This window comes from Canis lupus, chromosome 21 (assembly GCF_011100685.1).
Source record: "Canis lupus familiaris isolate Mischka breed German Shepherd chromosome 21, alternate assembly UU_Cfam_GSD_1.0, whole genome shotgun sequence".
NCBI lineage: Eukaryota > Metazoa > Chordata > Mammalia > Carnivora > Canidae > Canis > Canis lupus.
The window spans coordinates 22,327,345-22,354,393 of NC_049242.1; the positions used below are offsets into that span (position 1 = coordinate 22,327,345).

The 27,049-nt window shown below is 37.2% G+C and overlaps 1 protein-coding gene across 13 annotated transcripts in view; it reads right to left on the minus strand.

Moving 5' to 3' along the window:
• EMSY (EMSY transcriptional repressor, BRCA2 interacting) overlaps positions 1-26,348 on the minus strand; it is a 90,358-nt gene extending 64,010 nt beyond the window's left edge. For 2 of the 13 annotated variants that reach the window (XM_038568569.1, XM_038568561.1), the window contains exons 1-8: positions 25,998-26,338; positions 24,147-24,255; positions 18,835-18,934; positions 17,084-17,158; positions 15,692-15,733; positions 12,025-12,200; positions 10,211-10,363; positions 7,580-7,839 (exon numbers count right to left, since the gene is read on the minus strand). In XM_038568569.1, coding sequence (XP_038424497.1) covers positions 7,580-7,839; positions 10,211-10,363; positions 12,025-12,200; positions 15,692-15,733; positions 17,084-17,158; positions 18,835-18,934; positions 24,147-24,216 — 876 coding nt within the window. In that variant the 5' untranslated portion in view covers positions 24,217-24,255; positions 25,998-26,338. Of the gene's footprint in view, positions 1-7,579; positions 7,840-10,210; positions 10,364-12,024; positions 12,201-15,691; positions 15,734-17,083; positions 17,159-18,834; positions 18,935-24,146; positions 24,256-25,997 lie in introns of all 13 variants that reach the window. The other 11 variants (XM_038568570.1, XM_038568558.1, XM_038568567.1 and 8 more) reach the window with 11 other exon arrangements.
• Between the last annotated feature and the right edge of the window lie 701 nt (positions 26,349-27,049).

A 27,049-nucleotide genomic window follows, 5' to 3' on the forward strand; every position in this document is an offset into this window, starting at 1 on the left:
TATGACATAGAAAGTGGCAAGGAGCCAGAATCAAGGAAGTAATGGGGGACTAGATGATGTAAGATCACGTTGGTGGTACTGTATACCCTGGATATGATAAAAACGGCACTTTATCTCTGTGGTCTTCCTTCTGAAAACCCCAAATCTTAGTCTAACCATGAAAAAAAAACATCAGACAAATTCCAATAGTGGTGCATTCTACAAAACATTTGACCAATATTCTTTAAAACTGCCAAACACAAGAGAAGTCTTGAGAAACTTCAGCAGCCAAGAACTTAAGAAGACATAACAAGTGTAACGGGTATCCTGGAACAGAGAAAGACATTAGGTAAAGAAATCTAAATAAACCACAAATTTTAGTTGACCTTAATGCATCAATGAGTTCATTAATTATAACAAAGTACCATAGTAATATAACTGGTTAAGAATGGCAGAAACTGAGTATAGGGTATATGAGAATTCTCTGTACTGTCTTCTCAATTTTTCTTTAAATCTAAAACTGTTCTAAAAAATATTTCCTAAAAAGCATTACTCTATCTGCTAGATGAAAAGTACAGTAGGGCAGAGGTAGTAGAAACAGACACACTAGGATGCTCCTGGATTAAAGCAAGCAGAGATGATCATGAGTAAAGTGTTTGTACAGCAGAAGTGGTGAAAAGTAAACAGGTTCTGAATATACTTAAAGGTAAAACCAACAGGATTTATTCATAGCTTGATACAGGGAATGGAGGGGGAAAAAGAAGCAAGAAAGAGACTTCAAAGTTAACCTGTAAGAAAGTGTAGAAGGCAAGGAGACAAACCATTTCAGATGAGAATAGAACAGGACGGAGAAAAGGACCTAAAGTTGGAATCAGCTTGATGTTTTTAAAATCAGAAAGAAAGCCGGTGTAGCAAAAAGCATACAGAGCAAGGAGAGGCCAGATCAAATTTATAAGCCAGAGTAAAGGATTTAAATTTTATACTAAGTACAGTAGGGAGCCATAGGAAGATTTTAAGTGGGGAAACAACAAAACTTGATTTATATTTTAAAAGATCATTCTAGCTTCTATGTAGTGAGTTGCAAGAATGGAAGCAGTGAGACTAGTAAAGAAACTACTGCAGTAGAGCAGGCAAGAAATGATACAGCCTGCTTGGACTGGGGTGTTAGTAGTGGAAATAAAGAGAAGTAATCCCATGCAGATTCTTTTAAGACATAGAGTCAACAGGACTTGTTGATGTAGGGAAATAATAGGCCTAAGAAAAATACCATAATCAAGATGAACTAGAGTTAATGTGTATTGGCTAATTAAAATCTCCCCCAAATCTTATGACACAGACACTATTATTATCCCCATTTTACAGGTAAGAACACAAAAATCATTTACAAACCTACAGTACCACAGTTTAATTCTGGATGAGTATAATGGTGGTATGGTGATACCCAAAACAGAGCAGAATGTCTTTTTCTTCTTTCACCAAAATTACCTCTACCTACGTAGGGCAGAAAATTGTTTGTTTTGAAAAATCCAAAAAAATTAAGGGAGAAATTCTCTTTCGTTTTCACATTAGTCCTAAAGGCCTGATAATTTAATCAGCCAGTCAAAATTTACTGAGTATGTCCGCACTCAGTACCAACATCTCAAAGAAATTTGGGCTATATCATTTTATTATATATTTGCAGTGTCGTGGAGAATTGTAAAATTTAACTACATATCCGCTACTTTAAGCAGTTTGTTAATTATTTGACAAGTCAAGAGACAGATCTAAGTCTTGGCCAGCAAACACCTTCATAGAGTTGACCAGCATACTTCTAGATAGATTCAATCAGCAAATACCTATACAGCATTATTACAAAAAAAATCATAAGCCATCATATAAACTGAGAAGCAGTAGGCCAATAAGGTAACAAGACCAGAAGCTAAAAGTCCACTGAACCTGAGCTTAATTCTGCTTCAGCCACTGACAAATGGCAAGCCCTGGACATGTTAAAATCTCTGGACTCCAATTTTCATCTGTAAAATAGGGATAATAATACCTACCTTGCAAATCATTACAAGGATTGAATGAGATAATGATGTGAAGCATCTAACATAGTGCTAGGCACATAGCAGGTGGTCAATACTTGGAAGTCAACAAACAGTAGTCATTAGTTTACTATTACTTAATGTTAAAAAGATATCAGTAAAGGTGTTATAGATCAATTCAATCTGGAAATATAGTTAATATATTCTATTTTTGTTTCATTAAAGAATGTTACATATATTTTTCCCAAATTCTGATACCTCTGAGAATCCAACTTATAGCTACTACCACAGTCAAACCAATTATAGTGGTAATGGTAATTAGGTTTCACATTTGCCAATTCTGAACTCATAGTAATAGCTTCCTGGAGCAGTGTTTAAAAGGGCTCTGTGGCAGATAAGGATTCACCAAGACTTGGCAGGAAAGCATGCCACAGTTAATTAACAATGTCTGCCATGGGCAAGGGAAGGGGAAGCATTCACACTTGTGTCAAATATTTCAAATGTTAAAACTAGAGTATCCATGTAGACTTCTAAAATTAAGACAAAATTTCAACAAAATAAATCTAGAAGTCTCTAAGAGGATGTTTTAGGCTACAGATACAAATGATAAAATATATTTTCTTTTTTTTTTTTTTTTTGATAAAATATATTTTCAGATTTCAGTCTGTACGTTTGATATCTGATCTGGAAAGGGGTTATCCAAAGTTAGAGATCCACCTTAAAGAAAATTTACTTGTACTTTAAAGTTAATGAATTACAATAGGGGAAATAAAGGGATTTTGAAACCAAGTGAACCAAACAGTGTTTATTCAGGCCATAATTCAAATTACTGACCTTCTAGCACTCACAAAAACTCCTTAAGAGTGCTGGGACTTGCACCCTAAGGATAAAATGAAAAATATCAATCAAGCACATGAAAGCATTAAGCTATATTTTGTTGCTTTGTTCATATAAGTGCTGTACCAATGTTAAACTTAAAATGAAGGCACCACATTAACATAGGTGGAAATTTGTCTACCCTGAAATATATGACCTATTTGAATTTATATCAAGTCCACAAATCCATAATTATATTCAGTGTAAAAAGTCACTTTGCCTAAAATTAATTCCTAAGTTGACTTAAATAGGATTTGTGAGAAATCCAAGGTGAATGCAATAATGAAAACAGCCTTACAGAGATTTCAAAGAAATGCAATTACCCAGAAGGAAAACAAAAAAACAAATAAAAATCCCAAAGAAAATCTATTAGTGCTACCATACTCAGTTTGTCCAAGAATTAACAAAACCAATGTCACTGGGTATACATGAAATAAAATAGTATAGATTTGCCTCTGGAACACAGTAGATACTCAGTAAATATTTGTGGAATGAATGAGTCTTATTTTTAATTTAATTTGCTTTAAATGTTTTTTTTTTTTTTTTTTTAGGTATAGTAGGATAAATCTAATGTTCTGAGCTTGACATCTCCTGGTATGGTTCATATAACCTAGGAGATAAATACATCCTCTTATAAGCATTATATGTCTGACAATCTCAACTATCCATTCTCAATTGGCAATTCCGAAAAAACAAAAACAAAAATAAATATACGATAAAGTCACTGAAACAAACAAAAAAAAATCGCCAACTTCACTCACAGGTGAACCTTCTATCTTTTACAAATATTTTTATATATGCCTACCAAAGAAGATTTGAAAGTTAATAATGTTAGGTGGCATTTACTAAGTATTCATCATACCCACTATGTTAAGTACTTTTCATGAATCATCTCATATAATTATCCTGATAACTCTAGGAAGTATTTTATAAGGAAACTGAGGCTCAAGAGAGGTGGCAGAGCCAGAAGTGGAATCAGATCTATTTATTCATTTTTTTCATTCGTTCATTCATTCAACAAACATTAATTAACACCTTCTATTATGTCATGAACTATTCTAAATACTAGGAAATACAGGGATGAATAAAATAAAGTCTCTACCCTCAGCAACATATACTCTATAGGAGAAAAAGGAAATGAATAAATATTTAAATATGATATTAACCAGTAATAAGGATAATAAAAATAAAATGAGTAAGGGAACAGAGAGACATAGATGGGAGATAGGTACTCTTTTAGCTATAACTTTGCTACACTAGTTCTCAAATACCAAATAAAAGAGTAGATGAGAAAGGGGAAGATAGAAAAATTACATGTAAAATAAGTCCCAGTAAAAAAAATAGGCAGTTAAAAATTATAATAGACTTATAAACTCATAGAGTATAGCAGGCTGATAACATTTAATATAGGGCTAGTCCAGAAAGCAATTAACTATATTATAACATATGAAAAGTGATACTCAAAAGGATTACCTTGGAGTCATCAAATACAAATGCAAAAACCACGTTCCATGTACCATTTAAAAAGTCAGCAAAAATCATCAATTTCTATATATTAAGGGGTATAAGATTCAGTTAACTGAAGAATTCATTTTGGAAGAAGCTCATTCTAAACAGCACAAATAAATAAAACACTGCCTTATATAAAATACTGGCAAGGAAAGGGAGCTAACATTTTTTTGAGTATATACTTACTGCTGTACTTTGAAATACCCAGTCTCATTTAATCCTTTAACTTTTTAAGACTGGCATTAGTCTCATCTCACAGATGGGAAAACAGATTTGGAAAAACTAATTTATGTCAAGGTCATACTGGAAAAGTGGGGGCTCCAACCCAGGCCTCTCCGACTACAAAAATTCTTGCCTGATTTTAATACTATACCATCAATGCTTCATCCTAAAACTGAAAATAGAATTATTTTCCACAGATCAGATCATTACCACTTATAGTTTACTAAGAAAATAATTTTTCATGAATTATAATAATGACATCTTTCCAAAACTCAAGAAGGTTTTTAAATGAAAGTTATTGTGTATCTAAGGGTTCAAAGGTGGGAAAGATGACCTGCTGAAGTGATGCCTGGGTGGCTCAGCAGTTGAACGTGTCTTTGGCTCAGGCCGCGATCCCGGAGTGCCAGGATTGAGTCCCACATCAGGCTCCCTGTGTGGAGCCTGCTTCTCCCTCTGCCTGAGTCTCTGCCTCTCTCTGTCTGTGTCTCTCATGAATAAATAAATAAAGTATGTTTTTTCAAAAATTTAAAAAGATGACCTGCTGAAGATAAGAATGTACCTCCATTCCTTCCCTCAAATCCCTCTAAAATGTTATGAAGAGATTTTTTTAAAGGGGAAGAGGCATATAAACTCATATGGTCAAAATGAAAAGAAGGCAACAGCTGTGAAGTTTTGTAAACTAGAAAATAGACAAGTAGTAACCAATTAAGCATAACCTCAAAAGTGGAAACCAGAGAACCCCAGGAAGACTCAGGAATTGAGAGCACAAGCTATGTCTTAAGTAGAAATAAAAGTGGCACTAGAGAGAAGAACATCAGTTGACAATCTATTTAAGCAGCGTTTAGATCCACAGCTACCCTCCCCCATCCTAAAGGAAGAGTAGGAATTTATTCTCTTTGAGGGAAAGATGGAGTCCAAGGGAATGTGATAACACTGGGCTGAGAGAGCTGAGCATTATTACTACAAACGGGTTAAGAGAAGTCTACATACTGAATGGTGAGACTATCCAGCCTATTCCATATACTCCTCAAATACTGACAGACTGCTAACTACTTGAGACAGGAAACTAAAAATTCTTCTCTGAGTAAATCTGACCAGTCCATGAGAAAGCCCTAATAAGAGTGATAACTGGTAGAGGTAAAGAGGCAGTGGGTTTTTCTCAACCAAACAGCCCAGCTAGGTCAAGCTACAATGAAAGTCACTAGCCAACATGTCCCACCTATATATACAGCTTTGTCAGCTTTTAGTGCCCACATTCATATAGAAGCAGATAGGTAGTGTTTAAGAAAACTTGGAAATGAAACAGAGATCAAAACAGATAAAAGGAACTTAAAAGTAAGAGAGAAAACATGAAAGAATAAAAAAAAGTCAAGAATATCATCAGAATATAGTGATTTTATGAAAAGAACAGGATGCCGTTTTTTAAAAAACAGTAACTTTCAGAGATCAAGAAAGAGTTACTAGAAATTTAAAGTATGATAGCAAAAATGACAAATCCAGAAAAGTAGTGAAGGTAACACTAAAGAACAAAGAAAATAATACTTACAGAGCATTTACTATGTGCTAGGCTCTAGTCTAAGTTTTATATTTATTACCTCATTTACATATACCCCTAAACCTTATAGATTGTTTTCCCTGTTTTTCAAATGAGAAAATTCAATTCCAGAATTTAGTTTTCCCAGTCACAAAACTAGTAAGTGGTAAAAACTGGGATTCAAATGCAGAAGTCTAGTTCCAAAACTCCAGGCTTTTAACTACTACATCATAGCAGAAAGAAAAAGCAAATGGAAATGGAAAAAATAGGAGTAAGAAATGGGAGTAAGAAAAGATAAGAAAGCAAAAGGATTAATCCAGGCAGTTCAACATCCTAGTTGATCCAAAACGAGAGAACAGAGAAAAACTTAGGAAACAACTGAAGAAATTTCCCAGAACTGAAGGACATGAGTGTCTAGAGTGAAAGGGGCCACTGAATGTGCAACCCAGTGTATAAAATAAAGACCCACACCAAGAAAAACTATCTTGAAATTTCTGAACTCTGAAAGTTGTTACCAAGAGTTTTCAAAGAGAAAAAGAAGAAATTAAAATGGCATTGGGCTTCTCAAAAGGAATATTGAAGCCAACAGTTAATGGACCAGTATCTTTAAAATTCTCAGGGAAAATTAACCTCCAACCTAAAAAATACTTTATCTAGCCAAACCATCAAGAAAGTGGGAGAGTAAAATAAAGATATTTTCAGTCCACCACATGAAGTTTCAAAAAATTTACCTTCTATCCACCCATACACCAAGAAGCTACCAGGGATGTTCCAGCAAATGTGTAAATAAACGAAGGAGGAATATCAGAAGGACGATGAAGGGAGATCCCAGAGATACAGGTGTGCAACAAGCCTGGGGTGTGATCGGCATCCAGATTAGTGGGAAAAGTTAGGGTTCTAATAACATAAAACTGACAGAATACTGATGATTTGAACACACTGAGAAGAATTTAGGAAAGAACTAATGATAGCATACAAAGAATAAAAAAAGGCAACAATAATTATTTAATCGTACCTGTCCTTTCTTCTGTAAAATACTCACTTCTGACAACTTTGTTACTCTGGCAAAGTAAAAACTCAGTTCCTAAAGGTAAAGTTATCCATTTACAGGTTAAAAAAAAATCTTGTATTTTAATTTTTTTTCCAAATGGCATTATAATAATAAAATAGAACAAAAGTCTTAAAAGTATAAGATCTGCTTGCTGTGTGACATTAGGCAAGTCATTTGGCATTTCTGAGCCTTATCTGTAAAAAGTGAATTAGTAATACTTATCCCAAAGCTTTCTGTGCAGAATTAAAGCAAGAGACCTGAACATTCCCAGCATAATGCCAAGCACATAGTAAGTACTCAGTCCATGTTTGTTAAATGTGAATCATATTGACTGAAAGAGATGGAAATAGCGATTGGCAGACAGAGACTCCCTCCTGCACATACCTTCTGTGTTGTTGTGTTTGTTGTCTGTGTTGATGGTTTGGTGAAAGTTATTTTCACAGGAGACATGTGGGGTGGTAAGGAGTTGGCAATGCTCTGCATGATGTTGCTCATCTTGGGACTGCCACTCACAGGCACAGTGATAGTCTTTGAGACCGGAACGACAGCCTTTGGAACTTCCTTTAGGACAACGGGGGAGGAGCTAGAAGAATTTGTTCGCCTTCGTTTTCTGGGTTTTTCATCTTCATCCGAACAGCTAACACCTGAAAGGCAAGGACAACTTTGTTGTATTTATCACAATCTAACCCTGCATTTTAGACTTCATTTTAAATCTTTGTGTCACCAGTCATCCTTGACCTGTCCCTTTGCCTCATGCCCAAACAGTAAGTCCTATCAATTCTCCCTCAGAAGTTTTCTCTGAATGCCTTTCCTCCTTTAATCCTGTAGCTATGTCAGGCCTTCTTATCTCCTGCCTGTATTTTAGTAACATCCTAAAAGGTGTCCATGCTTCCAATCAGTCTACTTTACCACCTCCATTTTACTGCCAGTTACAGAATCTCATATCTAATTGTGTCAATGCCTCCTTGCCTTAAGTCCTTAAGTAGTTTTTATCTCCCTAAAGGCGAGGCACTTAAATCATTACATCATTTGAGGTTCTACAGCTTTCCAAGAACACAATATAGTTGACCTACAAACACAGGTTAGAAGTACACAGGTACACTAATATGTGCATATTTTTTGATAAACATAGTACATTACTTTAAATGTTTCTCTTTCCTCTTCCTTATGACTTTTTGAATGACACTTTCTTTTCTCTAGCTTACTTTATTCTAAGAATACAGTATATAATACATATACAAAATATGTGTTAGTCGACCGTTTATGTTATCAGCAAGACTTCTGGTCCACTATAGACTATTAGTAGTTAAATTTTTGAGAAGTCAAGTTATATATGCAGATTTTCAACAGCACAGGGAGTCAGAGCCCTAAGCCCCACATTGCTCATGGGTTAACTATACCCTGTTCCACCCAACCTTGTGCACCTCTATAATGCTAGTATACTGTACTGCTCACCATTCCCTAAAGCCACCTTACTACATTCTATCCATCCAGAGTCTCCATATGCTATTGTTCTTTGGGGAATACTGCCTACCATCAACGAACTCTTCATCATCCTGCAAGTCATCTTAGTGAAGCTCTCTCTTACTCTGCTAAGCAAAACTAATCCACATCTCCTCTGAGCTTAAGCACTTTGTATATTCCCTTCTGTATCACTTACCCCATGGCAATGTGGCTGTTGGTCTGCACATCTTCCATTATTATGGCTCCCAGAGGGCAATGACTAAGACTTATCGGTTTGTTTCCCTGGTATAGTGCCTTGCACATATGAAGCTAGATTAATGAATGATTATATCCCAAACTAGTGTTGCCTGTCTGACTCCTGAGAATAAAGCAGTAAATTTCCTATTGTTTCAAACTACATATTATGTGAAAAGGTTTCCTCGGGTTTGGGATTCACTTTCAATGTTTTAAAAATGATCAAAAAATAGATCACGAGGCGCCTGGTTGGCTCAGTCAGAAGAGCACACAACTCTTGGTCTCAGGGTCATGAGTTCAAGCCCCATGTTGGGTGTAGAGATTACTAAAAACAATAATAATAAACTTAAAAAAAAAGAGAACTAAAAAAATAAATCTCTTACTCCTACAGAAATCAGATATAAACTTAATAGTTCCAGATAGATCCCAATCTTTATGAACTAAAGCCTCAACTGTTTTTGTAGACTGTTTTTTTCTTAAATCAGATGAAGAACATAAAACCTTACAACATACATAGGAAATCTCTATAGAGCAGACAAAAAAAAATACACAGCATGACTTATGGAATTGTTAATAAAATATAACTCCTTATACCTTCAATTATTAGACTAATTTAAATAAGGCTGACAATGACCTAATATCACTCCTAAAACAGCAAGCTCTACCTCTAAATGTTACAAAGAAATCAAGTCTATAACTATACTGAGAAAAAATGAAAATCAAATACTAATAATCTCCAGCTGATAACAAAGGCAGAATAGTATTGATATAACAGAAACTAAAACCAAAAAATGACCTGGACATGAAACTGCTTCACAGAATAGACTCAAGGAGCTAATAACCGCAAAGAAACTTCATAGGCTTACAGTCAACTAGAAATACAAAAGATGGACTCTCTAGAATGTATCACTGAATCTAACAGTCGGATGATATGCTATATAAATAATTTTAAAAAAACATTACAAAGGTTACAATTATAGAAGTAAACACTAAATAAATCACATAAGCACATTTCTTCAGTTTCCATTTACATTTCTATTCCATGACAATCAAAACAAGCGAATACTTGAAGAATAGCACTGTTCAAGGAAGATTTCCCAAGGAGAACAAAAAAGAAGTAATTTCTCAACCCCCAGAACTGATTAAAAAGCAATATATACCTAGTCACGGGTAAAGAAAGGAATTTACAACCTTCAAAAACTAACCACTGCTAATAGCCAGTGGACCGATGATTTAATCCAGGAAGGCAGATCTAATCAGAGCCTATGCTGCAGCATTTAGCCAAGAGGCCCTGATAACACTGAGAATATCACTTACTTTTGACATAAACAGTACTTCCACTTGGCAAGACAACTACATTGGAGGCAGGACTGGCAGGTCTTGGAGACTTAACCGTTGCTATGCTGCCACTTGGAACAGGGGTAGAGGTTGGGGTTGACGTGGTACTTGTGTAGGAATAGCAAACCACTACTGAAGGAACGATAAAAAAGTTTGCTGTTAACTTTCACCAAAACTGTCCACGCATATACAGAAAAATAATTTTCTTATTGCAGGCCAATTTTAACATTTTCATGTGATCAGAAGTTAGAGGCCATTACTATGTATTAGGTCCATTAAGTTAAAAGGTATTAATAACCCTTCCTGAAAATCATCACTTCACTGGGTTTTCCTCAAGTATTTAATAGCTGATCTACAGGTAACATTGCCAATGGAGAAGAGCACAGTTACAAAAAAATCAAGTTTAAAACTATACTGAGAAAAAATTTAAAAATTAAAAAATAAGTAAAACTATACTGAGAAAAATAAAAAATTTTCATTCATGGCAGGAGTTAGACAAAAGGTACATATTTGTAGTCTCTTTTAATAGTGATAGCAGAACCAATGATGGAGTGATGCATAATTTTTCCCTAACCATGGCAATTTCCAACTTGGCTACTAGGGGGGAACCACAGCAAGGTAACTTTATCATAAAACAACTTACGAATCACTTGTCATTCAAGCAGTGCAACAATCTACTAACGTAATGACACATCATATGTCAATTTCTTGAGTAACAGCAAGAAGCAAGAATAGTTCACAAGGCACCATTTACTGAGTACCGTGCACTATGCTAAATGCTTTCTATATATTATCACTAATTCTTACAATACCACATCCTCATTTTAAAGATGAGGAACCTAATGTTCACAGAAGCTAAGAGCTGCTGGAGGTCACATAGCTAAGAAATGGCTAACTAGGACTCAGGAACACAGATCTGACTATTAGAAATCCTATACTCTTCACTCCACCAGAGAGTTGGTGGATAGAAAAGGTGAAAGCAGGAAGAGAAGAAAGATATCTCTCCTACAACAAAGAAAACAGGAACTCGGTGGAGGCCAAGTTTGTACATTGGTACCTGTACCAATAGCTCAAAATATAGCTTCCTTCAGCCTAAAACAGAGCCTGGCATGCATGAAGTGTCTCATTCTACCCCAAGACCCATAGCTAGTCAAGAAACAATTCCCCAAAGTAATCTGAAAATTGCCTTATCTTCAGGGTTATTTTCAAGCAACACTAAACCAAGCTACTAGCATCAATCCAAATATGCGCTTTCAAGTTTAATACCACTCTTAGTGACCTCAAGAGAATTCAAGAATTTTTAAAGCATGTGTCAATTACTAGATTAAATAAGAAGAAAGTCTTCTCTTCTGCCAGGTAGTCTAACAGATTCAGAACATTGACTAGAACAGAAAAATACAATATACCATTGATTCCAGAAGATAAAAACAGAGCTTTATTGTCTAAGTAATCAGTTAGGCATCTTTCTCCAGCAGCTAAATTCTATCATTTATCTTCCATGTCACCCATTAAGGCCTTTTATCCACTTCTAACAAGATATACTCATACAAAAGATTCATTCCAAGAAGGCTTTTTGCAATTTTGTGATGAATAGAATTCACACTTTGAACAAAAGGGAGATTTAGTTTTGCCTGAGACTAAAAACTTGGCAGTTTCTAATGTCAGAATAAGAGTTGCTCACTGTGGTTTGCAACCTTCATACACTGGGATTAAAAACAATGAAAAACAGAACACCTTGTCTTGAAGAATCTGAGAAAAGTCATCTCTATACACAGAAGTAGTTTTCTACTCACCTTCCTTACTTCCTGTTTCTGCAGGCACCGGAAGAGATGCATTGTGCTGGATAGCTGCATTGGCAACAGCGTTAGCTGTTACAGTGAAGGCAGTTTGGGGAACCAACCGGGGCATCAGTGGAACCAAGCGACGACCTTCAATGGACCATTCTGAAGAGCTATTAGGTCCAGACATACTAAACAAAAAAGAAAATGCTGCTACAAGGGTTCTCAATCACTAAGAATGAATCAACTATTTTCTCAAGCAAATATAACTTTTTAAATTATAAAAAGTATCCTGAGTGAGTAGGAGAGGCTTTATTTTAAGCAAGCAAAATCAAAATTATGATTATCAGAATTCAAGGGATTTCACACACACTTAAGTTCTTACACATTTTATTTTATAATCTGAATCTTATCATTAACACAATTGAAACTATGAAAAATTTTCCTATGCCTTCTAAATATTGACATTTTCATTAGTTTAAATCTGGCATTGCTAATAAAAACTAGTACATCTACTAACTTTTAGAACTTAATTTTGTAATTCAACTAAAAAGGTAAAAAGTACTTGTAACTTTTAAAATTAGATTCTCCTTAAAAAAAAAATAAACAAATAAATAAAAAAAATAAAATTAGATTCTCCTTAATAACTAAGGATAAAATTCACTGAACCTTTGCAAAAATGATCTAACTGCCTGCATGGCCAGAGGTTCTAAGGCTTTCAAACAAGGGAAACTGAGGCAGTAAACGAGGGAGACTAAGTACGGAGGGATAGAAGAGGGTCTTTTATATCACTGCATGTGTCACTGACAGTGTGTTATATTAGTATCTTTCATGTTAAAAAACAGACTGATTTGAAGTCACTGGAAGAAACCTGCCACAACTTTAATTTTACTTATACCACTCTTCACTCTAAGAAGTGAGGCCATTGAATTATCCCCCCCTAAGCAGACACTATTCTGTTTCTCTATTCAACTTCTTGGGCAAATTTTATCACAGGAATCCAACTGAAATATGGTTGAAATATGAAAAGACAATTGTGTCCCTTCTCTTGATTTGGTTCCACAAATGGCAGTATCACTTTTCCTAATGATAAGTGTCAAAGCTTAAAATTTACCCAGAACCAATTAGTCAATCTCATTACTAAATCAGAAATATTTCTGCTTCTTTTCCAAACCAAAGATTCTACAACCCAATCTAGAGCTTAAGACTCTTAATGTCCACTGACTCTTTATAGTTAGTGTACACAAAACCCCTCGTTAGTGGAAAATGGAATAACGATAATGATGATGACGGTTGTTAACATCAACTAAGCACTTTTTCTAGGTCAGGCACTGTTTTAAACATTTTCTATGTATTAATTCATAATTCAATAATCCTATGAAATCGGTAATATTATCTCCATTTTGTGGATGGAGAAACTGAGTCACTGAGAGGTTAAATAAATTCCCTAAGGTCACACAGCCACTGTGTGACCATACATGTTTCCTTCAACATGTATACATCATACTACTGATATTATTTGCCACATTACAAGTAGGAAGTATAAAATTTTTCAAAAGAGTTTTATGTCTAACATTTGCCTTTGATTTATACTAATTGGACACTTGTCTAACGATTATCAACTTTAGCTGAACGGAACAAATAAATTACTTTACAATGTGAGAAGGATTTACGTTCAGTTCAAAAAGTAATTTCTAAAAGTTGATGAATCTAGTTAGGTTACTACAAGAAATCTGCAAACTGTTTAACCAGTCCTACCTAAGACAAGGGAAAGAGTAGTTCCTAAAACCCCAATTAACTCTACAAATTTCTTATTACATAATCTCCAATTTGACACTAGTTCTGGAACAGAGAATGGTATAAACAAGAAAAGAGAAACAGAATTAGGCTACGGCTAATTGTTGAAGAAAAAAATTCTAAAAGCTATTTAGTGTTTTCTTGGCTTACGCCTATTTTGCTATCATTTTATTAGAATATCACCAGTAAATTTGCTATGTGAGAGTTTACACATAAGTAGAGTGATGTCTACACTTACCTGGTGCATTGTTTAAATGGTGGCAGAAATTATGGAAGATTAATAATTTTAAACACATGAATATTTGCTATTGATAAGACAGAATTTGCAGTGCAAAAGACACAACTGCAACTTTCAAAAAGATCTGTAAATCTTCCAAATTTCTACTCATGCAAACATGCTCAAACTTTTTTTAAGTGAGTGAGAAATTATGTTAGAATTAGATCAAAAATTCCTTTTTGCTTAGTAATGAGGATGTAAATATGCATTAGTTGCACAAATCATCTAAACTGAATTTTACAGATTTTTGTAAACATCTTAGTCCAGGGCTTCCCTGGAATATCTAAGTTTCAATGTATTTAGATTAAATATGGCAAGGGAGGGTAGAAACCTTGCTCCAGCCCCTTTCCTGAGAAACCTAACATGATCCTAATGAAACAACCTTGGCCCTCACATCCTTTGGTATGCAGCGCAGCGGCAAAAAATTTTTACCCTCGTATAGAAACTCACACAGTAAACTATGAATGTTTGGCTTATGGGGAAGGAATTAAGACAACAGTAATTCCAGATAGCCACTTTCTTTGAAGGCTAGAGACAATGCTGGCAAGAGTGGCACAATTAAAAACTCTGAAGTCCCTTGATATTTCAGGTTTTAATATTATAATATTCTGAGATGTTCTGAAACTGGATTCAAGTATCAAACTTAATAAATGGTCTGGTGCCGAATAATAAACACGTGTTATGCTTCAAGCCATAAGCAAGGCTTTTCTTTGATCCCAGACACCCAGCTCCTTTTGTTTCCACCTCCTTTGTGCTCAATCTTCTCGGCTTTCTCTTCACCTTTCAACCACATTCCTTCTGGCCTAAGCTGCTATTTTGAGTGGGGGAGGGAAGGGAAAGGAGAAAGGGAATGCAGTCAGTTCAGATGCATTCCTACTTGGCTCCAGTCGCTTTTTTCAGGCTCAGAGTATGAAGCCCTCCTATAATCTTTGGATCTAGGTTCTGTTGCTATTTCTGAGGGAAAGAGGGCGGAGGAGATGTAGAGAATACAGGATTATGCCTTCCTCATCATTCCACACTCACCGAACCCTGGGCTCAACAAGTAAAATACGACACCTAGTCAAACTAAAACCACAGCATAAAATATTAAAACAGGAGTATAGGAAGACCTAAGAAGCTTTTAAAATTATATGCTGAAGTAAACTCTTCAGAAAATTAAATTCATGTAGTAAGGAAATCAGAAAGGAGAGAAAAAAAGGAAACACAGGCAGATAAAAGCCAACTCTCAATTATCCATGCTAATAGAGAGAGGAGGGAAAGGGAGAGGTCAAACAGATTAAAGAAATCCACATATTATCCAAAAATACTTTGGCAAATGCTTTTAAATTCTTCCACCAAACCATTTCCAGGACAACTAACAAGTAAATAGTAAAATGACTAATTAAAATTTTCACCTCCTCTCCCTTCCCACCCTCTGACTAGAGGTACTCCCAAGCAGCAAAATGGCTAAAGGGTGGGCAGTATTAGGAGGGGGAGGAGGGGAAGAGAAGGAAAAGCAGAGGGCACGGTTAATTTGTAAATGGGAATATGTGCCCCTGAATAATTGAGAGCTTCAATTTTGAAATAATACAAGAAAAAGCCTGAAATAATAATAACCTATTTGCATACCTGTAACTTGGTCTTTCACCCAAATATAAGGATAAATTCATTCTTTAAAGGGGAAAAAAGGAAAAGGAGACTAAATAAGTGTTATCCTTTAAGTATGAAACTGATGCATCAACTTACAACTAATTGCCCCACAATATTTTTCCAATGCTTTTAAGGTACTTTGTCTCTAAGTGCCTCTGAATGTAAGCTATTGTTTACTACTTTATTATCTAGCACATAAGTTTCTTATTACCTTCTCAAATTAGAATATAGGTTATTATTTTTAGAGCATCCCAATTCAAAAGTTTAGAGCAAATTAAAGAAGGAACACATTAACATTTGAATGTTTCAACCATGTAGGCCTGACAACTAAATACTTAATGTCTGTAGTGGAAAAATTCCAAACTCCTACAGTGCATACATACCTATCACTGAAAAATCTCAAAATTCAAATGTCTAAACTTTCAAACTACGCAGTTAAAAAGGTAGCACCCCATTTTATAAGTTAAATAAAATGAGGAACAGTGAAGCACAACTTGAAGCTAATGTCTACAGGGTCAATTCAAATGCTGCCAATTGGTTTAAATGCACTATTTATCACATTATGGAAATGCATTAAATTTTTTTCCTTTAGTTTTATTTCACATTAAAACATAAAAATAAAAAACAAATGAGTTATACTGTAATGTATATTATTTTTATGATACGTTCCTGTCATCTTTCATTAACATTTAAGGACAATTTCTGTTCCTTTCTATTCTTTTTTGTTGTTGTTGTTCCTTTCTATTCTTTAGGAGGCACTCTCTCCATACATCCTCTACTAATGTTTTATCCCTGCCCTTAGTCCTTCACCACCCTCCACCCCATCTGTCAAATAGTTATAATGATCTAAAAACAATTTGATAAGAATCCTTCATAATTTTATTTTATTGGCTTTTTAAAAGCAAATTAAGATATATTCATATTTCTTAAAAGCAGAACATATATTATCTTTTACTGAATCTCAAAAAACATGAAATATTAGTCATAAAAAATTTATAATGCCTATTTATAAAGCAATATACATACCAAATACCATTACAAAGAACCTCTAAGGGGCTGTCAAATTAGTGGAGCCTACTACTTTATCACTGAACTTTAAAAAGTGAATCATCTGCTAAATTGTGGTGGCCTTTTATGCAGAGATTACATTGTAACGGGATTTGACCTGAGTACTTAAAGCTTGCCTAACCAAATGCAAAAACATAACCAACTGAATAAACAGTTAACACCTCTATGGTCAGGATCCCTGAGTATAGAAATATTACTCCTAAGATAAAAGTCTCAGGAATCTGCTATACAACAGGAAGACTGTTTCAAAACTACGTTATACTATGTCATAAAAAATCAGGGGTTGTATGACTAATGGCTTACTTATGTGCAATTGTTGTTAACCGTTCATCGTTTACTGCTCTCCGAACTTCAGCACGGTGGCGCTCTGTTGAGATGCTATGAAAAAAAATAGCCATTATAGAACTCTGCCAAGCAGGCAGCTCTTTTCTATACTTTTACTAAATGTTTAAGTCAACATTCTGCTTGGGGAGGAGGGGGGACAAGACTGATTTGTGAAAAGAAATAGACAGGTGCCTAACATATATCTTCAGATGCTTTAAACCAAAATCATAGAAAAGAGTTCATACTGATTTTGTGTAACTGCAGAGAGAATTAGTTGCAAATTAAAAATCACAGGAAGACAAATCAGCTTGATATCAAGCCACTACTTCCAAAACTCAGAAATGTCAGACCATGTTCAAGATTAGCAGAGGTTCCTGTTATCTAAATATGCAAACAACCACTGAATGACTCTTAATCATGACTACTAAGAGGATTTTGGCATTTGGAAGAAAGTCTTCTAAAGTCTTTTCTAAAGCTTAAGAGTCTATAATTTTATGTTCAGTGAATATAATAAAGAAACAAAAGTGGCAAGATAATCTATTTCCTGTGGCTATACGCTATGAAATTTGACACTGGGACATTACTCTCTTATACTTAACACCTCCGCTTTCAGCTGTATGTCTTCTACATTACACTATGTTACCATTACAGTAAAAATGTGCTTACATTGCTCCTATTTAAATACATGTAAAGTTAATACTAAACAAGTGAAAAAAGGCTATACTCATTCCACTCATAAATACTCAAAATGAATACCACTCTTCAAATTGTAATCTTTACTGCTTATGCTAAATCAGTATTATCAACTAAAATACTTAAGGGGCTGGAAAGCAGATTTATGAGGAAATAGAAACAACAAACAAGGGACGCCTGGGTGGCTCAGTGGTTGAGTGTCTGCCTTCTGTTCAAGGCATGATCCTGAAGTCCCAGGATTGAGTCCCACATCCGGCTCCCTGCATGGAGCCTGCTTCTCCCTCTGCCTGTGTCTCTGCCTCTCTCTCTCTGTCTCTCATGAATAAATTAAATTAAAAAAAAAAAAAGAAAAAGAAAGAAACAACAAACAAAAAATATATGTTATTAAATATGAAGACAATAAGAGTAAGAATTTGACTTAATAATATCCCCATATTAATGTCAACCAAATATAGGAAAAGATTCTTCCCTATTTTCATTTAAAAAAAGAATAGGACAAAATGGTTTTAAATGTAGAAAGGAAACCTCAGTTAAATCAGAACATTTTCTGAGAAAGCTCAAGATGTTAGAATGGATCAAGACAAGGTATCAAAGAATCCCATTCACTAGAATTTTTTTAACAGATTCAATTGCCACTCTGGCAGGAAGCTAAGGGGATATATTATTCTCAAGGCTATGACTATATAAAAACCTCCCATTTCTAAGACAACAACTTCCTAGCATCTCCTTCTTCCCTCCCAACAAATGCCACTGGGCCACTCCAGGTCTTTAGATCTTGTTGCTACTAGCTCTTCTTTCCTTCAAAAATACCTCCCCTTCTCAGGTGACCCAAACCTAAAATAACCTGCATTAAACGCTTTGACTACAGAATAAATGATAAATTATATAACTTTCTGTAACAAAGCACACAACTGGGATAGGATATCTAAGTACCAACAACGTGAACACCTCTGTCTTCAATTTGAGAATGAAAAGTACTAACACCCCTCAAAATGAATTTCTAGAGTCACATCTCACAAACTTTTATGATAATTTACCTAAGAACTTTTGAGAGTTCTCCAAGAAGATCTTTCTTTTCCTTGGTGAGATCTCCCTGTGCCCGAAGTGCACTGATAACTCCAGCATATGCCTCCAATTCTAGAAGAAGAAAATTATTTTATCAAGATAGGCCTTCAATATTTTAATACTGTCGCTACATATAGTGAAAGTTCAGGGCAAAAAAACCTAGAAATCAATAAATATACAAAATTTTAAAATTTCCTCTCAAAAATGTTATCTAAGAGCACTGATTGAAATGTGGCTTTTATAATTGGATATCTTGTTTTTTATTGCCTCCCAGGAGTCATATATATAAAATTGTTTAAGTAGAAAAATCAATGGCAAATATTTTGTCTCATACCTTATCACTGAAGAATGTTTAACTCAGATGCTACCAACAACTGGAAACAGGCTCCCAGTGATACAAGGCCAATAAGAGAAATTTTTAGCTTTACTGACCGGTATCTACACTGACCAATCCTTGAGATAATTCTTTAGCCCTGCCTAGCACTCAAACTACCTTCTACCTCCCTCCTTGGGTTGAAAATACCACAAGTACTGTACAACAGAAAAACTCCTAGAATAAGAGTCAAATAACCAGATTCAGTACCACCACTTAATAGTTGTGTGACCTTGGGCAAGTCCTTTCTTATCCCTGAACCTTAATTTCTTTATCTAGGAGAGACATTCCAGATTTAAGATCATCTGCATCTACTATTGAAATGACCAAGAGAAGTTAGGGAACATGACCTGCTCTCATAGCAAGCCAGATATAATATACTGAACCCCTGTACCAGACAGTTTCACTATCTTTCCACAGCAACAATCATTATGAAATGAAACAGTTTCCAACACTGGTTAAAATAAAAACCAGGGACGCCTGGATGGCTCAGTGGTTGAGCATCTGTCTTTGGCTCAGGGGATAATATTGGAGTCCCAGGATCAAGTCCCACATTGGGCTTCCTGCATGGAGCCTGCTTCTCTCTCTGCCTGTGTCTCTGCCTCTCTCTCTCTCTGTCTCTCATGAATAAATAAATAAAATCTTTAAAAATATATATACATATAAAACCAAAAAGTCCTCACTGGCTCCCAATGAACCATGCCTGCACTCCTTGGGAATTGTGTGGTTTTTTGTTTTTTTTTTTTTGGTATTACTTTTATACAGTCCCTTCCCACACTAACTCTGGGCTTGGCATGTGACTTGCCTTGGCCAGTGGAACATCAGCATACATGATACAAACAGAAGTTCACTAACATTTGCACACAGGGCCATGCTCTCTTGGAACCTTGAGATTACCAAGCTGTGAAGAAGCTCAGGATGAAAAGCCACATGGAGAGAGGCCCATCAGAGCTGAGCCTCAACTAGCTAAACTACCAGCTTAGTGGTACAGCCACATGAGAGAGTTCAGGCAAAACCAGCAACCACAGAATCAAAAGAAAAAATAGTTGTCTTAAGCCATTAACACTATGAGACAGGTATATCCAAGCAAAATACAATGATAGGAAATAAGTGTCCAAACTAGTTACCTTCTTAGTCAATTCAAGTTGATACTAGTATTTGGCATTTCCCAATGTCTGACATACAAATAATGAAGGCAGGCATATCTGCATCCTAGGTACACCAATAATAAACTAGTAGCCTCATTCAGTTCATGTTATTCACAATTCTAAGAGTCAAAAAAAAAAAGTGAGCTGACTATTAAGCAGAAATGTCTAATCCAACTGAATTATCCCATGTGTAAACATGCTGCATATTCAATGTATCCTGAAGACCATGTAGATGTTTCATGGGGTCTCTCTGGAAGGACAAAGCTTTCCTGCTCTGAGTAATAAAGGAAATACCTAGTACCAGAAAACACATATATTTTAGCTTTTATCAGGACCCAAAGTAGAGTTCAGAAAGACACTGGGGGTAACCAACTAAGAAATCACTATACTAAAAATTAATGCCTCATTTACAGAATATTTTATTTAACAAATCAGTACTGAGTCCTATACTATATGTACCAGATAGTATGCTAAATCCTGCCTTCATGGAGTTAACTCTGAATAAAGCTACAGTGAAACAAGTCATCTAACAATGATGATACAGTTTATAATATAGTGGTAAAAGCATAGAGGAGAAACACATCATCCAGTCTAGAAGTATAAGCTTTAATCAGAAAGTGTGCTCTAAGCAAGCAGGAGAAAAAATGCAAATATGCAAAAGGAAAAGAGTAAAAGAGCAAATAACTTCTCAAATAGACATCAACTTTCCAGTAACAGTCAGTGACTAGAGTTTTACTTTTGGGAAAGTATTTGGATAGTCACTAACTCAAACCAAACTCAGCTGCACTTTACTACTACTACAAGGTACCATGCAGAATATCACATGAACAAAACAAAGTCCCTATTCTCAAGGTAGTTAAAATCCAAGAGACACATACACAGGAATCAAGAAGGATGAAAATGGAAAAGTTGTTTGGGGCCAAAAGAAGCCTAATTCCAGGCTAAAAAGTTGTATTTATAGGACTCAGTGGTTGACTGCAGAAACAGCACAAGGAAAGGAATCAGGTTTTGTAGTGTGCGAGATATTTAGGAGAAGGGCAATACCATAAAAATAAATGGAGAGGTCAGATAGAGAAAGCTGTATGAAGAAAAAGAAAAAGTTCACTTTTGGCCTATGCAATTTATGGTGATCAAGATACTACTTCAAAAAGAGGGAAATTAACCAAAGAAATGTGGCAAAGGTTTTTGACATTTCAAGTCTCATTCCAAGTCTAATTAAGAGGTCATGGACAAAAGTAAGCAGTGGTAACCTCACACAAAATGGACTCAGACCACAGTTACCAATATCATACAACCCCAGGCACTTCCCACCTTCTCCAGAAATTCACTTGTTGTAAAGAACCTTTACTGGCTGGCTGCCCAACCTCCTTCACATTTGATTTCCATTTTGTAGGGTATCCTCAGATCCTGACAAACTTAATTCAAACTTAATTGAATTTCTGGTATTTCTGGTACCATTCTCTTATAGTGTTTAATGACACATAAATAACAATTTAATAAGAGATACAAGCAAACACCACAGAAAACAAAAAGATTTGCCAAGCCACTATACAAAGTCCTCAACCCATCCATTAAAAAAAAAAAAAAAAAAAAAAAAATCAGCACTTCATTTATACTATAGTACATGAAGCATGAAGTCGCATGCTGGAGTTGTAGCTCCGGAATGGTTTTTAAAAAATAAGTTAGGGGAAAGGCAGGATAGAAGGAGGAAAGCATTTATCTATCACTGGTATGTTCATTATATTGTTAAAAAAAGAGTCTTTATACTCATGTAAAATGTAAATGTTTAGCATTTTTGTTAAATGATTTATAACTATTTTTAAAAGAACAAATTTAATTCTTAAAATATTTTAAATTAATCCTTAAAGACAGTACTTTCTCTAAACTTTGGACCTAAAACCAGTGTTTGAAGGCAATTCAAAAGTTTCATTGTTATGATAATGAGCCAACGGGTGGGGAGGAAGTCCTTCTGCAAATCACTATCAAGGCTCACCTCCCAAAGTGAAGGGTCATAGAAGATGACATTACCCTGTAGGAAGGCTGTTTTCTTTTGTATAGAAACAGCTCTCTAGCAACATTATCCACACAGCTCTGACTAAAGTGAAGGATAAATTTAGACTTAAAGGTTACCAATTTTATATTTAAAGGTAATCTCTTGACTCAAGGTCCCAAAAGCCCAGAAATTCTAATCCAATCTACTGTAGCTGCGATCTGTTCATTTGCAATTATTTTAGCTATGAAGTAAATAACAGTCCAACTTTAAAAATGGTAGCTAGAAAGCTATAGCAATTTCATGTAAGTGTGTAGAAAATCATCCTTGAATTAGTACTAAAAGTTTGGATATAAGATTAAAGGAAAAAAATAATAATGGAGGGATTGTCCAAAAAAGCTCTCTAAACATCCTACAATACAATGGTAAGAAATAGTTTAAAATAAAATCCTCCTAGTGGCCTGAGGGGAAATAAAAAGGGTAAATGTTACTAGCAGACAGGACCAACGCAGCTACAGCAGCTACACTTCAGATTTACAGAAAAGAATTCCCAACCAGGATTTCCTTTGAAGATTCACCTGCAAATAAATAAATGTCTGAAAGTAACTGCTCTAAAAACACTATACCCTCTGATGTCAAGTACTGCAGTAGACCCTTTTTATATACAATTAATCCACATAACAAACTTATGAGGCAGATATTATTATGCATCTTTTACAAAAGTGACAATAGATTTAAGAAGATTAAATACACTGTCCTTGATCTTGTGGGTCATGAGTGACAAGACCAAGACCCCAGGTCCCTCTGAATTCAACGCCCACACTTTCCCCTCCAAAATCATAAATATTCCAATAATTCATATCGACTTCCAAAACATTTAGTGTTCTTTTTCAAACTATTTTTTCCTTTACTGAGCACCCTCTATGTGCTAGCCTGGAACTATAGTGATAAAGAAGACAGCAAGGTCCTTCTTGGATCTTATAGTCTAAAGTATTAGATCTCAACCAAAGTTCCTCATTTGAACCACAGAATATAAAACATGACTTCAGTAACTCTCTCAATTTTCCCAAGAATAGACAAAACTATTCCCATCCTATATGCATAAAAAGAAGTTAGTTCATTACATACAATGGATTAGGCCTAGCATTAGTGCTTAATTCTCTCCCTTAAAGTACAAGTTGAGAAAGGTTGCTCTAAAGGAAAAGAAGCTCAAAATAATTAATTATAAACATAAAGCGTGTTTTATTACTGATAGTAAATACAATTCAGGAAAGTCAACATAGTTAATATTTACTTAGAATTCAGAAACAGTATTTAATTCATACATACATTCATGAAGGCTAAAAGTATGTTAAAGTGAGACTGGAATCATATTTCCTGGGTTACAATCCTGACTCCATGAACTACTATCAGCAGCACCTTGGGTTCTAAGCTTCAGTTTTGTCATCTGTAAAACGGAAAACACACAAAAAACCCCTACCTTTCCCATTTGAGTGACGATTAAATAAGATATTGAATGAAAAGAACTCAGAATAGCCCAATACCCCTCAAGAACTCTTAGCTACTATTTTTATAACTATGGTCCATGCACCTACTAAGTACAAAGCACTATGCAAGGCACTAGGGAAATAACAAGGAGTACGATAGGAAGTACACCTCTAAATAATTTCTAGTGCAGCATGAGATATAACATCCAGGCAAACAGCCATGACAAAAACAAAAATGGAAAAGTTATCACAGAAAGGCATAAAACATAAAAAATGCAAACCGTACCCAATTTTCTAAGAATCCTTTTGCATTCATCCCTGCTGAGATCCAAAAGGGTTGGCCACACAACAGGCATTGCTGCTTCTTTTTGGTAGCCCCAAAGAGCTTGTCTTCCCTACCAAAACAAAATGAAACAAAAATCAAATTACCAAAGTACATTAAAAATGCCACTTACCTGGAGATCTACACACTAAGAAGTAAAACCAGTAAAAATATCTCACAATTCTATTTCACCACCTCACTTTTCAACTTCTGACAAAGGAAGAACTAAACAACCATTCCAGAACTTATTATTCCAGCACAGGATAGTGGAAAGGGCACAGGCTTTAGAGTTAGACACCTCCAGTTTCTAGTTTCAGCTTTCAACTCACTGGCTGGGTGATCCTGGAAAAGTGGCCTATCTGAGCAAAAATTTTCCACACCTGTAAAACAGAGGTATTATCATCCAATCTGTTATAAGGCTTATAGAAAAGTATTTGAAGTTCTTATAGTGGCTGGCAGGTTGTTTAAAAAATAGGTGCTATTCCCTGTGTGACCTGCGCCAAGGTACTTCATTTGCGTCAGCTCTCTCACTTAGAAGTTACAAGAGGTAAAATATATAAAGTTCCTAGCGCGTTAGATGGACTAATGGAACCTAACAAAAAACTTTCTTCTCAAGTCTTAAAACAATGAACGATGAATTTACACCCTGTAGTCACTAAACAATCATTTACCAAAAGTTTAGATGTCAGGAACTTACTTCGTACTGGGAATTGGTCTAGAGGATGAAAAGACAACAGCGCTGGGCGCTTGCACAATACCTGCTTAGCACACAGTAGATCCACCGTAAATATTTGTTAAGTAGATGAATGAAGACAGAGAAGAGTGAGTAAAGTGAATGAGTGAGTGAGCGAGTGAATGAATGAATGAATGAATGAATGAACGAACGAACGAATGAGGGAGCTCACTGTCTAGTCGAGGAGTCAGGCAGCGAACCGTAATCACTGCTATATCCCGCGGCAGGCACTGGAGCTGCTAACTCGGAGCCCGGAGCTGATCCCCCCCTCCTCCGACTTCCCATAGTCCTCTCAGCTACCGACCAACCCAGAGCTCGGAGAACTGGACTGCGCGCCCCGGCCAGCAGGATGACATAAAGAGAAGGGGTGGGGAGGAGGAGGAAGGGGCAGAGCCAAAGGAATCCGCTCCCTCCACAGCCAGTCCCCGCCTCCCGACAGGATCTCGGAGGCGGCCGGCGACCGCCCGAAGCGAGCACCACGTCACGGCATCCCGACGCGTCCCCGCCAGCGCACCCCACCGCGGGGCCGCGGCGCCCCGGGAATCCGGGCGGCAGCAGCGGGAGCCCGCTCCGGAGCCGGGAGCTCGGGTAATCCTGCCCCCGCTCAAGTGTCAAGGAGGCAAGCCCGCCCCGCCCCCTCCCCAAACACGCACTCTCCAGCAGCACCACAACAAGAGCAGCCCGCCCACCCTCCTCACCCGCGCCCCTCGGCGCCGACCCCGATGTCAAGCCCCCTACCCAAGCCCGGCAGGGCCAGCAGCCGGTGTCGGGGGCCCCGGCCGGCATCAGCGCCCCACTCCCCCCTCAGCCGAGAGGGCAACGGAGAGAAAGTAGGCGCGCGGACAGCCAGGCAGAGGACCGAGACTCGCCGGGAGGCTCCCGGAGCCGGACCCCCAGGATCCCAGCGCCAGGCCTTCCAGAGTCCCCCTCAGCACACCTCAGGGAGCCCCACGATCCCGTTAGGAGACAACGGAGGATGGGGCTGGGCGTCCCAACCCGGGGGACCAAATGCTTAGCCCGGCGGTCCTCCAGCCTGGCTAACCTGCCAGCGCTTCCCAGCGCCTTGTCTGAGAGTCACCCACCTGCCCGGCCTTTCGGGGCTCATCTAAAAGGCTCCTCCGCCAAGACTAGGGAACACCAGGAATTGGGTTTGTTTGCGGTGCCTCAGAAGGGGCAAGATGGCGACAGGCATCAGGGCGCAGGCGCAGCCGCGCGCTGCCAGTCGGGAGGTGTAGTTCGCCTTTCCCGCCTTTCGGAGAACAGACTCCAGAAGGCCTCCATTCTCCCGGTCCCCCTTTTCCTCCGCGTTTTGAAAGGAAAGAGGAGATATCGCGGGAGGTGCTGGGAGTTGTGGTCCGAACCCAAGCTCCCTCCTCTTTCGCTCTCGGTGTGCTGTCGCAGGCGCAAGGAAGGCCGGGATTGTAGTTTCCTAGGCTTCTCCTCCATACCCTCCTCTCAGGCTTTGCGCGCCTCTCCTCCGTCTGCCGTCTCCCAACCAATCGGCTGCGCTCTCTGCTACGTGTGGCGTCACACGTAGAGGCCAAAATGGCGTCGGTAGCTGGAGCTGACGCTTTGCGGCGACCTTTACCCTGAGAGGAGGTTAGGGACGGTAGAAAAGCAGCTTTGTCCCTGAAGTGCAGTTGAGGATTAGGATCGGATTCCTCAGAGTCATGGGAGCAATTGTCAGCGGCCTCCAGCCTCCACCAGGCGCAACTCAAGGAGAGAGAATCCACACTGCAGGAACCGACTTAGCGGACGTCGCAATTGGCGAACCCAGTCTGAGGGTAGCGGAGATGCCAGTGGAGAAGGCGAACCCGAGCGTTCTCCGCTTCGGGTTTCTCCACGTGTGAAGTGGGGATGATAGTGGTATCTCGTGCTTTAGCTGCCAAAGGCCAGAGGAGAAGGTATTTATTAGAGGCCCTGCGACGTGGTAGGTTCCCCCTTCAGCCTTTGTTCTTACTGAATCACAGAACAAATGTGTGAAGAAGGTATTGCCCCTGTTTTACATACGAGAAAAGGGGCCATAAAATCGAAGCCAGCGTTCGGTATTGTGGAAGAATCAATCCAAGTTTTGTGATTGCCCTTCCTCTTAAATTGTGTACTTTTGGAAATATCGGATCTGGTTTTAAAAAAA